The 11544-nt window shown below is 38.3% G+C and overlaps 2 protein-coding genes across 2 annotated transcripts in view; both read right to left on the bottom strand.

Annotated features, from left to right (window-relative positions):
- Positions 1-4714: 4714 nt before the first annotated feature.
- Positions 4715-5518, bottom strand: si:ch211-153f2.3 (uncharacterized). The gene is made up of 2 exons (XM_057354926.1): positions 5019-5518; positions 4715-4849 (listed from the first exon to the last, which is right to left on the bottom strand). Exons 1-2 carry the CDS (start codon positions 5223-5225, stop codon positions 4715-4717), a joined length of 342 nt encoding a protein of 113 aa, XP_057210909.1. The 5' UTR covers positions 5226-5518.
- Positions 5519-7394: 1876 nt separating this feature from the next.
- The window catches only part of krit1 (KRIT1 ankyrin repeat containing), a 5478-nt gene continuing 1328 nt past the window's right edge, over positions 7395-11544 (bottom strand). The window contains exons 5-17 of the mRNA XM_057354942.1: positions 11415-11544; positions 11094-11337; positions 10535-10650; positions 10237-10380; positions 9881-10037; positions 9694-9801; positions 9430-9586; positions 9120-9271; positions 8819-8985; positions 8623-8710; positions 8094-8300; positions 7814-7930; positions 7395-7721 (exon numbers count right to left, since the gene is read on the bottom strand). Coding sequence (XP_057210925.1) covers positions 7632-7721; positions 7814-7930; positions 8094-8300; positions 8623-8710; positions 8819-8985; positions 9120-9271; positions 9430-9586; positions 9694-9801; positions 9881-10037; positions 10237-10380; positions 10535-10650; positions 11094-11337; positions 11415-11544 — 1877 coding nt within the window. The 3' untranslated portion in view covers positions 7395-7631. The remainder of the gene's footprint in view (positions 7722-7813; positions 7931-8093; positions 8301-8622; positions 8711-8818; positions 8986-9119; positions 9272-9429; positions 9587-9693; positions 9802-9880; positions 10038-10236; positions 10381-10534; positions 10651-11093; positions 11338-11414) is intronic.

The following is an 11544-nucleotide window of genomic DNA, read 5'->3' as shown; positions in this document are numbered from 1 at the left end:
ATGCATTATGCAATATTTCAATGGTTATTACATTTTCATTTTTTACTTTTCCTATATCTTAAAGTGATAGTTCACCCAAAGAAATCTGTCATCATTTACTCACCCTCTTGTCATTTCAAACATTTATGACTTTTTTTCCTCTGCAGAACACAAAAGTAGATATTTTGAAGAAAGTTGGTTACTTTAACTAAAAAGCACTGGCCCCCATTCACTTCTATTGTATGGACACAGAACCAGTGCAAGTGAATGGGTGCCGGTTAACAACATTTTTCAAAATATCTTCTTTTGTGTTCTGCAGAAGAAAGTCATACAGGTTTGAAATGACAAGAGGGTGAGTAAATGATGACAGAAGTTAAGGGGTTTGATTTCCAGGGATGCATAAACTGGTGAAATATATATTTTTAATTGTTTTGGCAATGAATATGTTTGATGCTGTTTCTTTATCTTAACATGAATCAGGCATAAATTCAAATTTTTATACTTTCAATAATGTGATCTGTATAGTGGATGTCCTAGGTGGTAAGCATATATGTGTGTTTGTGTAAGTGACAATGATACTTGTATGTCTATTGTCATAGGTGCAGGTCATTTCAGCTTCAATAAAATCAAACGTCAACTTGTTTTATTCTCTCATGAATAGTTATGGCCATCAAGTCATTAACATGCATGTTGTGACCGTTACAACCACTCAAGGGTTAAATTCTAAGTAGGGCTATTCTCCGTTAGATATATTGCTTGGCATTTAAAGCCTTTGTACTGGTGACTTGTCATGGCAACATTCTGCACAAAAGACACTACAAGAAGCTTTTATAAGGAGGATCGTTTTAAAAGTGTCATTGGTTAATGTTGATCATTTCCATAGTTCTGTGATTTTAAACTTAGATCATTAAAAAGTGTTTCATCTTGATGATGTCATCAGGCTTTCATTTTTTTTACATGATCTCTATTTTATTTTATTTTTATTTACACTACAATGAAACAAAAACATATAACAAGACATCCAAAAATATATATATCTTAGAGAAACCTTAAAGATTACATATCAGGCTTTAAAAATAGTGAGTTCAAATGTTATTGATGTCATAACTGAGTTGATCTTTACCATGCTTACATTACTATAATTCAGTCTGTGTAAATGCCATTGGGCTGTTTACTGTTTTGTGTGTTGCACGTCTCATTTATTCCACTTCAGTGAAATTCAGTGAAAGAGGGGGCAACATGTCTGCCCAGTGGTCCCATTGTTCCTCGTTTTCAGCCTTAAAGGGGTGATATGACAAGGCTAAAATGAATATTATTGTTTGTTTTAGATGTAATGCAATGTGTATACACGATTTAAGGTTCAAAAACGCTGTACTTTCCACATATCGTGCATGTTTGTATCTCCTCTTTGCCCAGCCTCTCTGAAACTCATGGATTTTTTACAAAGGTCATCGCTCTGAAAAGCGAAGTGTGCTATGATTGGCCAGTTAACAAGTGCATAGTGATTGGCCGAATACTTCAAGTGTGTGACGGAAATGTAACACCTCTTACCATATTTGGAACATCATTTGTGCGGTCTTAGTCAAATCATACCACGAACTGAAGTAGATTTGTGGGGGTGTGGTTACACGAGGCGTTTCAGGCAGGTCTGGGTGAACATTCGCTTTTAGATAGAATGCATCTTTTGTTCACACACTTTCATTTTTGAAATTTTACGTGTCTAATGCATGCATACACCAAAGACACAGAAAAACACGTGTTCGCGCCATATGACCCCTTTAACATAATCCACATATGGTTTTACTGACCTCTCACACATTTCATAAGTTACCTCCAGTCAGCATTTACACAAATCCTTCATCACGCCGTGTAAACAGTGCTGTTGTGTTTTGTTTTGTCCTATAGAAAATCATATTAAAAACAGGCTTCTGAAGCCATGGTCCAATACCTCAATATGTTACAATGAAAAAGGAAACTCATATTAAAAAAAAAAATACGACATGCACATTTCTCTTTCATTTCATTTATTTTGCTTAACAGCATCAGACATGAGGTTTCATCAGATGTCTAGCTGTGCAGTGAATAGAGACATTTTTGGCAGGAATGCTCTTTGTTTGGTTCTTTGCGCAGTCAGATAGGCTCGACATGTGCAGGAATACAGGATATTATTTTCTTTCACAGCATCCAGTTAGACTGCCACAGTCTCCAATACAAAGAACAGAAAGAAGGAAAGACATTTGCATCTGAAAAAAACATTACCCGACTGAAATACTTTCAACTGCTGCATTGGTGAATGCAAATACAAGAACTCAGTCAGCGTAATACCTTAAACGTGGCCTGATGGTGCTGAAATCTGGTAGTAATTATTATAACTTTGAATTTGACGTTCGCACAGGTCGTTTTGTTAAGAGTCCTTGAATGTCATAACTGTCATATTAAAAAGATCCTCACAAGAACAACGCCATATAAGAAACAGTTTAGGTTTCACAAAGAACCTTTCAGTCAAAGGTTCTTAAAAGTACAATTTCCTGTGGAATGTTAAAGGATATTAAGGGTTATTTATGAAACCATAAAGCCTTTGAGTTCGGATATTGCAGTTTTGTTGAGGTTATCTTTTTTATTGCTGAAGGTTGTTTTACTGTATTTGTAAAGTGTGATGTTGCCTTAACTAGCTGACAAACTGAATGTGTTGTGTCTAACATAGGCTACTCTTTAAAATACTCTTTATTTTAAATTATTTTATTATAATTTAACATCATTTATTTTTACACAAATATCAAAAAGTTAAAACATTGAATGTTCTGCGTTGTAGATGGAGATGCGTTCTCAGGACCAGGCTCTGATTCGCCAGCTGATGGATCTCCATGACGGCATTCAGGAACTGAAGCAGGAGTGCGCAAAAGCCACAGAAGAAGAAGAGGAGGTGGAGCCATACTGGGACTCAGGAAGTGAGGGCGGAGGCAGCAGCATGTCTTCCTTCTCTGGAGAAATGTGCTTTTATCCTTCTACCTGCTCCTTTGCCACATGTATGAGCCCCGTTCCCCTTGGCTATCTGCCGAAACGGGCTTTTAGCAGACGCAGTTCTGTGCCCTGAAATCTTTGAGTCCAGATCAGTGATGTGCTTGTTCAATACACCATCAGAGTGAACATCGCACATTGTTCCATCTTGGGACATTGGATGAATTGAAGTTTAAAAACTTAAAGTATGTTTGTTTTTATGTAAAAACAGTTTCGTATGATAAGATGAAAGCAAACCTTATGAGCCCTTTAACTTATGAAATGGTAGAAATGGAATCATGAAAGATGAATGACAAGGTCTAGCAATAGACCGCTATTTGCTCACCTGAATGTATGAGTAATACACCTGTTTTGTTCACCTCAAAACAGTGTTTTCTGTACATGAGGAAATTTTACCTCATGATAACTGTTAGGGTTAGGTAAAACAGTTTCCAGCATTCCTCCACACGGTCAGTATGGACACATATCCACATAAATGAAATCGGCTGTGAATATTAAGAGACATAATACTCTTCATGTGATCAATGACTTGCAAAGACTTCATATGGTGGACCAACCCTCTCTTTGATTCAGTCATTGAATCATATACAGAACAGTCTTTGTGTGAGTAAATGAACCCTGCTGTCCGCTGGCAGCGAATGAAATGGGGACTGTCAGATATTGAATGTAGTTTAATAAACATTACAACACAATTCAACTGCATTCTGACAGTCGTGACTTTAACCCTTTCATGTGAGAATTATGACAACCAGTTAGGATATTTTCTTTTATTGCTCTTAAGTCTCAAAACTTTTTTACACACTTTTCATTTTCCACTGAAAATGATGACATGGTATTGGATGATTCACTTAAAACTCATGTTTACACAAGGAATGTTGTTTTAAATGGCTGTCCACTGTAGTGATGAAAGGATTGATATGGCATGAAACATTTTTTTAAATGAAGATGTGAAAAACTATTCACTGATAATGTAAAGCTTATGGGACAAATATCACCAGTGATATGACATACTTTAATTTAGCATGAAAGTCAGATTAGTGTAATAAAACTAAACTCCCAAATAATGTGTTGAGTTGTCATTTCATCATGAAACAAACCAAAGACATTTTACTAAACCGATGATGATGTGCTGTACATCAGACAGCCTTAAAATCCCACAATCAGTGGAAAACATATCAGATATGGGCATTCTATAGAAAAATCTATTATATAAAATGTGTTTATACCAAACATGCTCATAAAAAGACAGTGTCTATCTTCTCCAGCCTTCTTAAGGCATCTTTGTTGTTTTGGGTATAAACAAGAACGAATTTTGATTGACAGTGCCTTCTAAAGGCCTTGGTACAGGTTCCATACACTTATTCTCACTATGCCAACTTAATTTCTTGTAATAGTGCAATAATTATTACATTATGCAAAAACATGAAAACTTGAAAGTGATTGGTTCCCTGCAGGGGCCTCACAAGACAGATATTAGAAAAGTGCTTGCAAAGTGCCAGGAAAAATAAAAATGGTCAAAATATTTTTGTAATCGCAAACAATTCGCTCATTTATCATAGAAAGGTATAAAACACTGATTTTGGCAAGCATCCTTATTCCTCCTAAAGAAAACACCTTAGCCTCTCCTAAAGAGATCACCATTAACTCAACAAACAGGTAGAATAATGCACATCACTGTCTCTCTCACATATCTCTCTCAATATGACACAAGTCTGATTCACATCTCCTCTGTGTGGTCACTGCTGTCAGGCTCCGAAAGCAAGCATCCGTTCTCTCGTCTGAGCCTCTGAATCTCTTTGTTAAGTCCCAGCAGAGTCTGAGCGAGCTGTCGGTCCTGAGAGCGCATCTCTAGCTGCATGTTAAACAGAGAGCAACAGATGAGCCATTCATTTACACGCACACACAGAACAGGTGGATGAACTATATGCGTATATTTCCCAGCCAACCAACAAGAACACATCATGTTGACTATTCTAACAATGATATTCTTATAAAAGCATCATTTAATGTTCAACACATACCAACTCTGATCTTAACCATGTTATGGCTCCATCAATTTTGGCCCTTCGAAGTTCTTCATTGACTTGGAAAGTCTTTCCGATGGGATAAGCCGTCCCGGTGGAGGCTCTTGGTTCTGCTGTTGTTCTGAAGGCATGTAGCAGTCTGTTCTTGATGTTCTCCAGAACCATGATGGACACCGAGTCCTCATACTGAGTGTCTGCATTCATGATATCAAAAAACAGCAATAACCGTTAATAAAAAATAACAGAGGGTATATCTTTATCCAAATGTCCATCCAAGGAACAAATGTTTTTCATCAGCTTTTTCTTCTATAAACGTGAAGCTGCACACATCCTTTCACACAAGCGTTCCTTCTTTGGCTCGCCGTCTGCTTCCTTGAACGCTCAGATGAATTGCAGAGATTGATAGAGAGATTCTGTGCCGGATTTGAAGCATTTTTTGTCTCTCTCTGTCTCCTTGCTCTGGGACCCGCTTGTTTTGTCACTGTTACTATGGCAAACCCGCCCCCTCCACCCCATCCCCTTCAGTAACCCCAATAAGAATGGAGGGACCTTGTAGACAAAGACTATTGTTGCTTTTGAAGAACTGAAAAGAATCCCCTCCCATTTTCTTCTTCCCTCTTTTATTCTCCCCCTCTAAGCTCCCATTCAAGTATTGTGTGAGAAATAGGGTGTGAGAAGGATCTCAGTCGTGGCTTTGTAAGGCATCACCGTCTCTGTTTTACACTAAGTTTTGTCTGACTTTTCAGCCGGTTTTAGCAGTCCAACGATCTCCCTTTCAGGACCGCAAACAAATGAGTGGACATCGTGTTACTCGACGGTTTACTGAGAGAGAGAGAGAGAGATTTTATCACTTTTGTGGATAAAGTGAAGGAATTCTCTGAGGGACGGAAAATCCACAGACACTTTTCACTCTCACTGTAGAAACTGGAACAGAAGTCCAGTGTTCTGTCCTCTGCAATGACTGCAGCAGGGGAATACGCGAGTGAAGGAAGATGAGAACATTCTGAGAGACGATTGAGTCAAACACGTCCACTCAGCAAAAATGGTTATCTTTTATACACCACCTAGATTAGAAGAAAGAAAGAGAAATCAAAGACTAGCTGTCACACATTTTACTCCAATGAATAGCCTGCTTCTTAGGGTAGGTTTATTTTTTAAAAGGATTTTTATATCATACCTAAAATTCTTTCCCAAGGACACAAAGAAACACAGTTACCCTTTGACCACTACTGGGGCATGTTGTCACACTGTGAGCTAGTAGTGACCAAGAAAACACATTTGTGCAGTTTGACTCAAAAAGCCTTAAATGCTTCTACAATCGTTGCTACAACTTATCCTGGTCTTCTTTACGTATGTAGAGTGAAAAAATAAAATATGTTGAAGCATCAGTTTATTCATAAATTTATTGTGTGAAAGCATTGGATTATGTAAAACATAAAATAACATTCCAAGGATGCGTTGCTTGAAATACTGTAACCTTTTAGGCTGTGTTCAGTGGGCCATACGTGAAAATAAGATTACGTTTTACAGCCGTAGAGCGGAGCGCTACATGACAACAGAGACCGAATGAGCAGCTATTAAGCTTGGCGTGACAATTCAGAATAAGCCATTTATCTTGGAAAGGACAAGAGCAGTTTTCAATAGTGGATGTAAATCCGCTCAGTGACATGATCTTTTGTCTGAATCTGTCTCATAGTTTTACTGGGTGATGATAGATGTTTTATTTAGATACTCCCACCCGCCGGGTTAGGATGAATGAATGAATTAGCAGAAGAGATAGTTAGTGAGAGCAGTGTTGTATTTAAATTGTATTTAATCTAGATATGCTTTTTTAAAGGGATACTTCACCCAAAAAAATGAAAATTCTGTCTTCATTCACTCACTCTCAAGTTGTTCCAAACCCGTATAAATTTCTTTGTTCTGATAAACACAGAGAAAGATATTTAGAAGAAACTTAGCAACTGAAATTTCTGGGACATCATTGACTACCATAGTAGGAAAAACTATTGAATCATATTTTTTCTGCTGAACACAAAATGAGATATTTTGAAGAAGAAATTAGGAAAGCACACAGTTCTGGGGCACCTTTGACTACCATTTTAATTTTTCCTATGATGTCCAGAAATGTCAGTTCCTAACGTTTTTCCAAATATCCTTCTTTGTGTTGAACAGAACAAAGAAATGTATACAGGTTTGGAACAACTTGAAGAGGACAGTATTATCATTTTTGAGTGGAGTATCACTTAAATAATCTTATAAAAACAAATGGTTATAATTCCTTTTGACAAAAAAAAATTCACTAATTGTGAAAAAGTCGTTACCCTTTTTTGCTATTGTAAAAGAATAAAGAATATTTATGAAGATGCTTTGTGTACATTTTTTTATTAAAATGGTCATTCATATTTACAAATACTGTCAAAAGCACAAATTTATTATGACATTAAAAAATTCATTTAATATCATATACAGTAAGAAAATAACATAGTAAACATTATAATTATTAATCTCTTTTTTGGTAAAAACAACTCTTAATGGTGTAGTTTTAAAATAGCATAAAATCATCAAAACAACTGCAAAAAGGCAAGGACACGGTCCTTCTCTTTGATGAGATTAACCATAAGCATATTTATCTGACACTACTCTGTCGTTTGGTGTAATCTGCCCACTCAACTTCATCAGCAGCTTGACAATAAGGCCGGCCTGGAGACAAATCACACAGACAATCACTGATCCAATTCACATCACTACAATTGCCGCAGAGCTAAAGCACCAAAGTGAAGGCAGTAACTTACCTGTTTGGTGTTTACGACAAAGTTCTTCTTGTTCTCTAGACTGTGGATTTGGACATATTGGTCAGCCTGACCCAGCTGCCACATAAACGCACCATACTCCAGACTGAGATGCAGCACCTAAAATAATAAAACAGTTGATTTTCCCGCCACACTCTTTATGACATCATCACAAACCACTGAAGCACATGACAAAAGTGCCATTTCAACAGAAGGGTTATTTATATAGGAATAATGTACAAGTACGCAAATACTCTCATGGTAAACAAGCAAATTTTCTCACTTTTGTCTCCATGTTCATTAGATGAAGTCCTTTGGTGTTGACACCTACATACACTCGGATGACCTTGTGGGTACTTGAGCTGGCTTTGGTAAACACCTGGCCTGTGAAGAAAGCCGCCCCATAGGTGGGAATATCCCAGCAGTTTTGCAGGAAGAGCCTCTGGAGATGGTGCATCTCTTTACTCACACCCTCGCTGGTGCTCAGACTCTACAGATTGTCAGAACATTTAAAGCATTTAAATGAAGCGCATCAGTATGTTAACAAGAAAGATAACTTACCATGCTAAAGTCAATACGGAATCAAAATGAATAATCTTCCTTTTTAAATGATGTTACAAATCCAGCATTGAATTAAGCCCCTCCCCTCCAACCTTTTCAAAAAATGTTAATGATCCAAAACCAATTAAAAATAGATCAAATCTAGTCATGCTAGACCTTTTCATTATATCATATAATTTATTCTACAATACAGTATGTTGGAATATGAAAAACAAAACATACACATAAATATCACCAGGAATGAAACACACCTTGTACTCGTGAAGTATTCTGTTGGTCCAGTGATGAGCTTTGCTTTTGACTTTTGAGATTGGAACTATGGATTTCAGGTTTTCTTCACTGCATCAAACAAGCAAAAACAATTCCATATTACAACTGGCATGTAGAATTTTATGAATAATTCACATCAGGGGATCAGAAAATGTCTTGGTAGTCCCAGCTACATACTTCAAAAATCCCTGTTTGTGTTTCTTGCTGTCGTAGTTGCCGTAAATAATCTGCAGGAGGAGGCTGGCGAGAGTGATTAACTTGCTGTCCGAGGCTGATAAGAAGCCTTTGAGGAGACAGTGGCGAGCTTCATCAAAGAGGATGAGGATGGAGAGAGGATCTTCAACCTGGGGGAACACGGAAACTCCATGTAAAACTCTAAATTAACAGTCTGTGCAGCATAAGAATAAATACTGAGCAAAAATATAAGGATGATAGATCTTAACTTGTATATACGACTTATCTAAAGAGAGTGACAAACCTCTTTCTCTATCTCTAAGGGCAGCCGAACATCTCTGCGCAGGAAGAGCTGTGGAGTTTCCCTCTGTGGATCAAGCGCGGTGAGATCAGTCACTATCTCACTCCAGATCCGCAAGTGCTGCAGGGGCTTGTGGTACGGCTTCAGCTGTAGACCTAAGATAATATAACATCACAGAAAAACAGGGCGGTGAAGATTCTCACTCCCAATATGGAAATGCTGCTAAAAATGCTACTGAAATGATGCTATCTTCCTGTTCTACAGCATATAATTAGGTATTATTGGAAATGATGTGACAGGTGCAGTGGCTCACTGAGGTTCTCAGAGCAGATCCAAATGGTAAAGTACTGCTGCGTCTCCTGAGACAGTCTCATGCCTTCCATGATTTGCTGCGCTGTTGTGTTGTTCCCGTGTTTCAGCTCCACGGAGCGGTACGATCCATCCATGCGATAAATTCTCACCTTCTCGTACTGAAACACACACACACACACACCTTAATCTCTGCAGGGCTTAATATTATAATGCAGGTACAGAACTGCAACTCTGTGACGTACGGTGTCAATGATGTCAAGCTTACTGGTTTATTATTGGCCTGTTGGAGAAGTTTCACCGTCTCCTCCCAGTTGTTCTGCTTGTTTTCTTCACATACTTGTAGAGGAGATCGTTTCTGCTGGTCCTCAATGTGCTTTCAAAGAGAAAAATGCAAGTAAATATCATGGGCTGGATCTTAACCTCAGTGGTCTATGCTGTAGTATATTTCTCACCCTGTCTATTTCGGGATGCTGCAGGAGCAACTGTACAATCTCAGCATGGCCTCCACCTGCTGCGAAGTGCAAAGGAGAGCTCAGCTGCCCGTTCAAAAGATTAGGGTTGCAGTTCCCTTTCTCCAACAGAAGCTTTGTGGCCTCCACCTTTCCATGCCTGTAGACCAAAAGGGAATATCAACGTATTTCTGTATTGCCTTTATATCTATTTAGGAGGAAGATCTTTTAAATCATGTTATTACATTACTTAATAAATCAAAGAAATGGTCATTGCATCCTGGCAAATATTTATATTCAACGTGAATTTCCTGATTTCATAGAAAACGTGATTTTACAAAGTTACAGTCAGCATATACCAGCATGAATAGTGAATGGGAGCCCAGTGGTCACTGTCAAGCTGTTTGACAGAGAAGCCGCTGTCCAGCTGTTTGGACAGAAGCTCAGTATCTCCCTCACAGGCGCTGCGGTGTAGAGGAAAACCATCCACCCACTGGCGCTCTCTACAGGACACAGAGTGGTAACATGAAAAAACATGAAATAACCTACTTGATTTTTACAATGTTTTTAAGATGCTTTTCTATATCACTCAAAACTGATGCTAAATTCAATCATCTGATATAATTATGTAATATAAAGCACTTATAATATACTGACTTGTCATCTGTTACGCTGGTCACGCTGTGCTGCCATTTGTCTCTCTTCGGGATCTGGATTTTGGAATAATCTGGTGCTCCCAAGCCAAAGTAAGGGTTAATGATGACTTTATCCACCTATATGTGACATAAATACGTATAATTACCTTAAAACCTCTTAAACCATTGTGTATGTGCTTACAATAAACTTAAGTCTTAAAGGGACAGTTCACCCAAAAATGAACATTCTTTCATCAGTTAGTCGCCCTCTTGTCATTTCAAACCTGTATGACTTTCTTTCTTCCGCAGAACACAAAAGAAGATATTTTGAAGAATGATGTTAACTGGCCCCCATTCACTTGCATTGGTTTCGTGTCCATGCAACAGAAGTAAACGGGGGCCAGAGCTGTTCGGTTACCAACTTTCTTCAAAATATTTTGTGTTCTGCAGAAGAAAGAAAGTCATACAGGTTTGAGAGTGAGTAAACGATGACAGAATGTTCACTTTTGGGTGAACTGTTACTTTAAGGATATGTTATATTAATTCTGACAGAAATCATTTCTATAAAAAGAGAGACTCACTCTATTAGTGTACTGCAGATCTGAGCCGTAGAGTGGGTTCTCAATGCACATGTCAGCTTTCTCGAGAGACATCATCTTGCTTTTGATCTCCAGAGCCGTGTAGCCCATGTGCAGCAGACTGTCGGTCTGCTTGCTCTCCACAGCGTAGGCCGGATTACTAACGTTAGTCTTCACGCGGTCCACCGGAGCCGGCCGGAACAGCGCGGGAATGGCATGAGGCACAGTGTGCTGTTCTGCTAACCACCTGAGAAGAGCAGCAGCAAATTAATTGTTCTATGCCGATTTAGAGTTTTACACTATTTTTGTGAAGCTCAAACTTACTTGTCCAGAGCAAGCAGCATCTTTGAGGTGATTGAGGAGAAATGGGCACTGGTTTCACTACACACACGCATAATGTCCTGAAGGCAGTAAAAACTGGGACTCCCAGGTTGATAAACAGACTTGCTGTTTT

The sequence above is a fragment of the Triplophysa rosa genome, linkage group LG16 (genome assembly GCF_024868665.1).
Source record: "Triplophysa rosa linkage group LG16, Trosa_1v2, whole genome shotgun sequence".
Lineage (NCBI taxonomy): Eukaryota > Metazoa > Chordata > Actinopteri > Cypriniformes > Nemacheilidae > Triplophysa > Triplophysa rosa.
The sequence above is the reverse complement of the archived record's forward strand: the minus strand, read 5'-3'. Positions and strand labels throughout refer to the sequence as shown.

Coding starts and splice junctions, on each gene's coding strand:
- si:ch211-153f2.3 (XM_057354926.1), bottom strand. CDS start 5,225: ATGAATGCAGACACTCAGTATGAGGACTCGGTGTCCATCATGGTTCTG. Junction 4,850..5,018: donor CATGGTTAAGATCAGAGTTG/GTATGTGTTGAA, acceptor TTTAACATGCAG/CTAGAGATGCGCTCTCAGGA.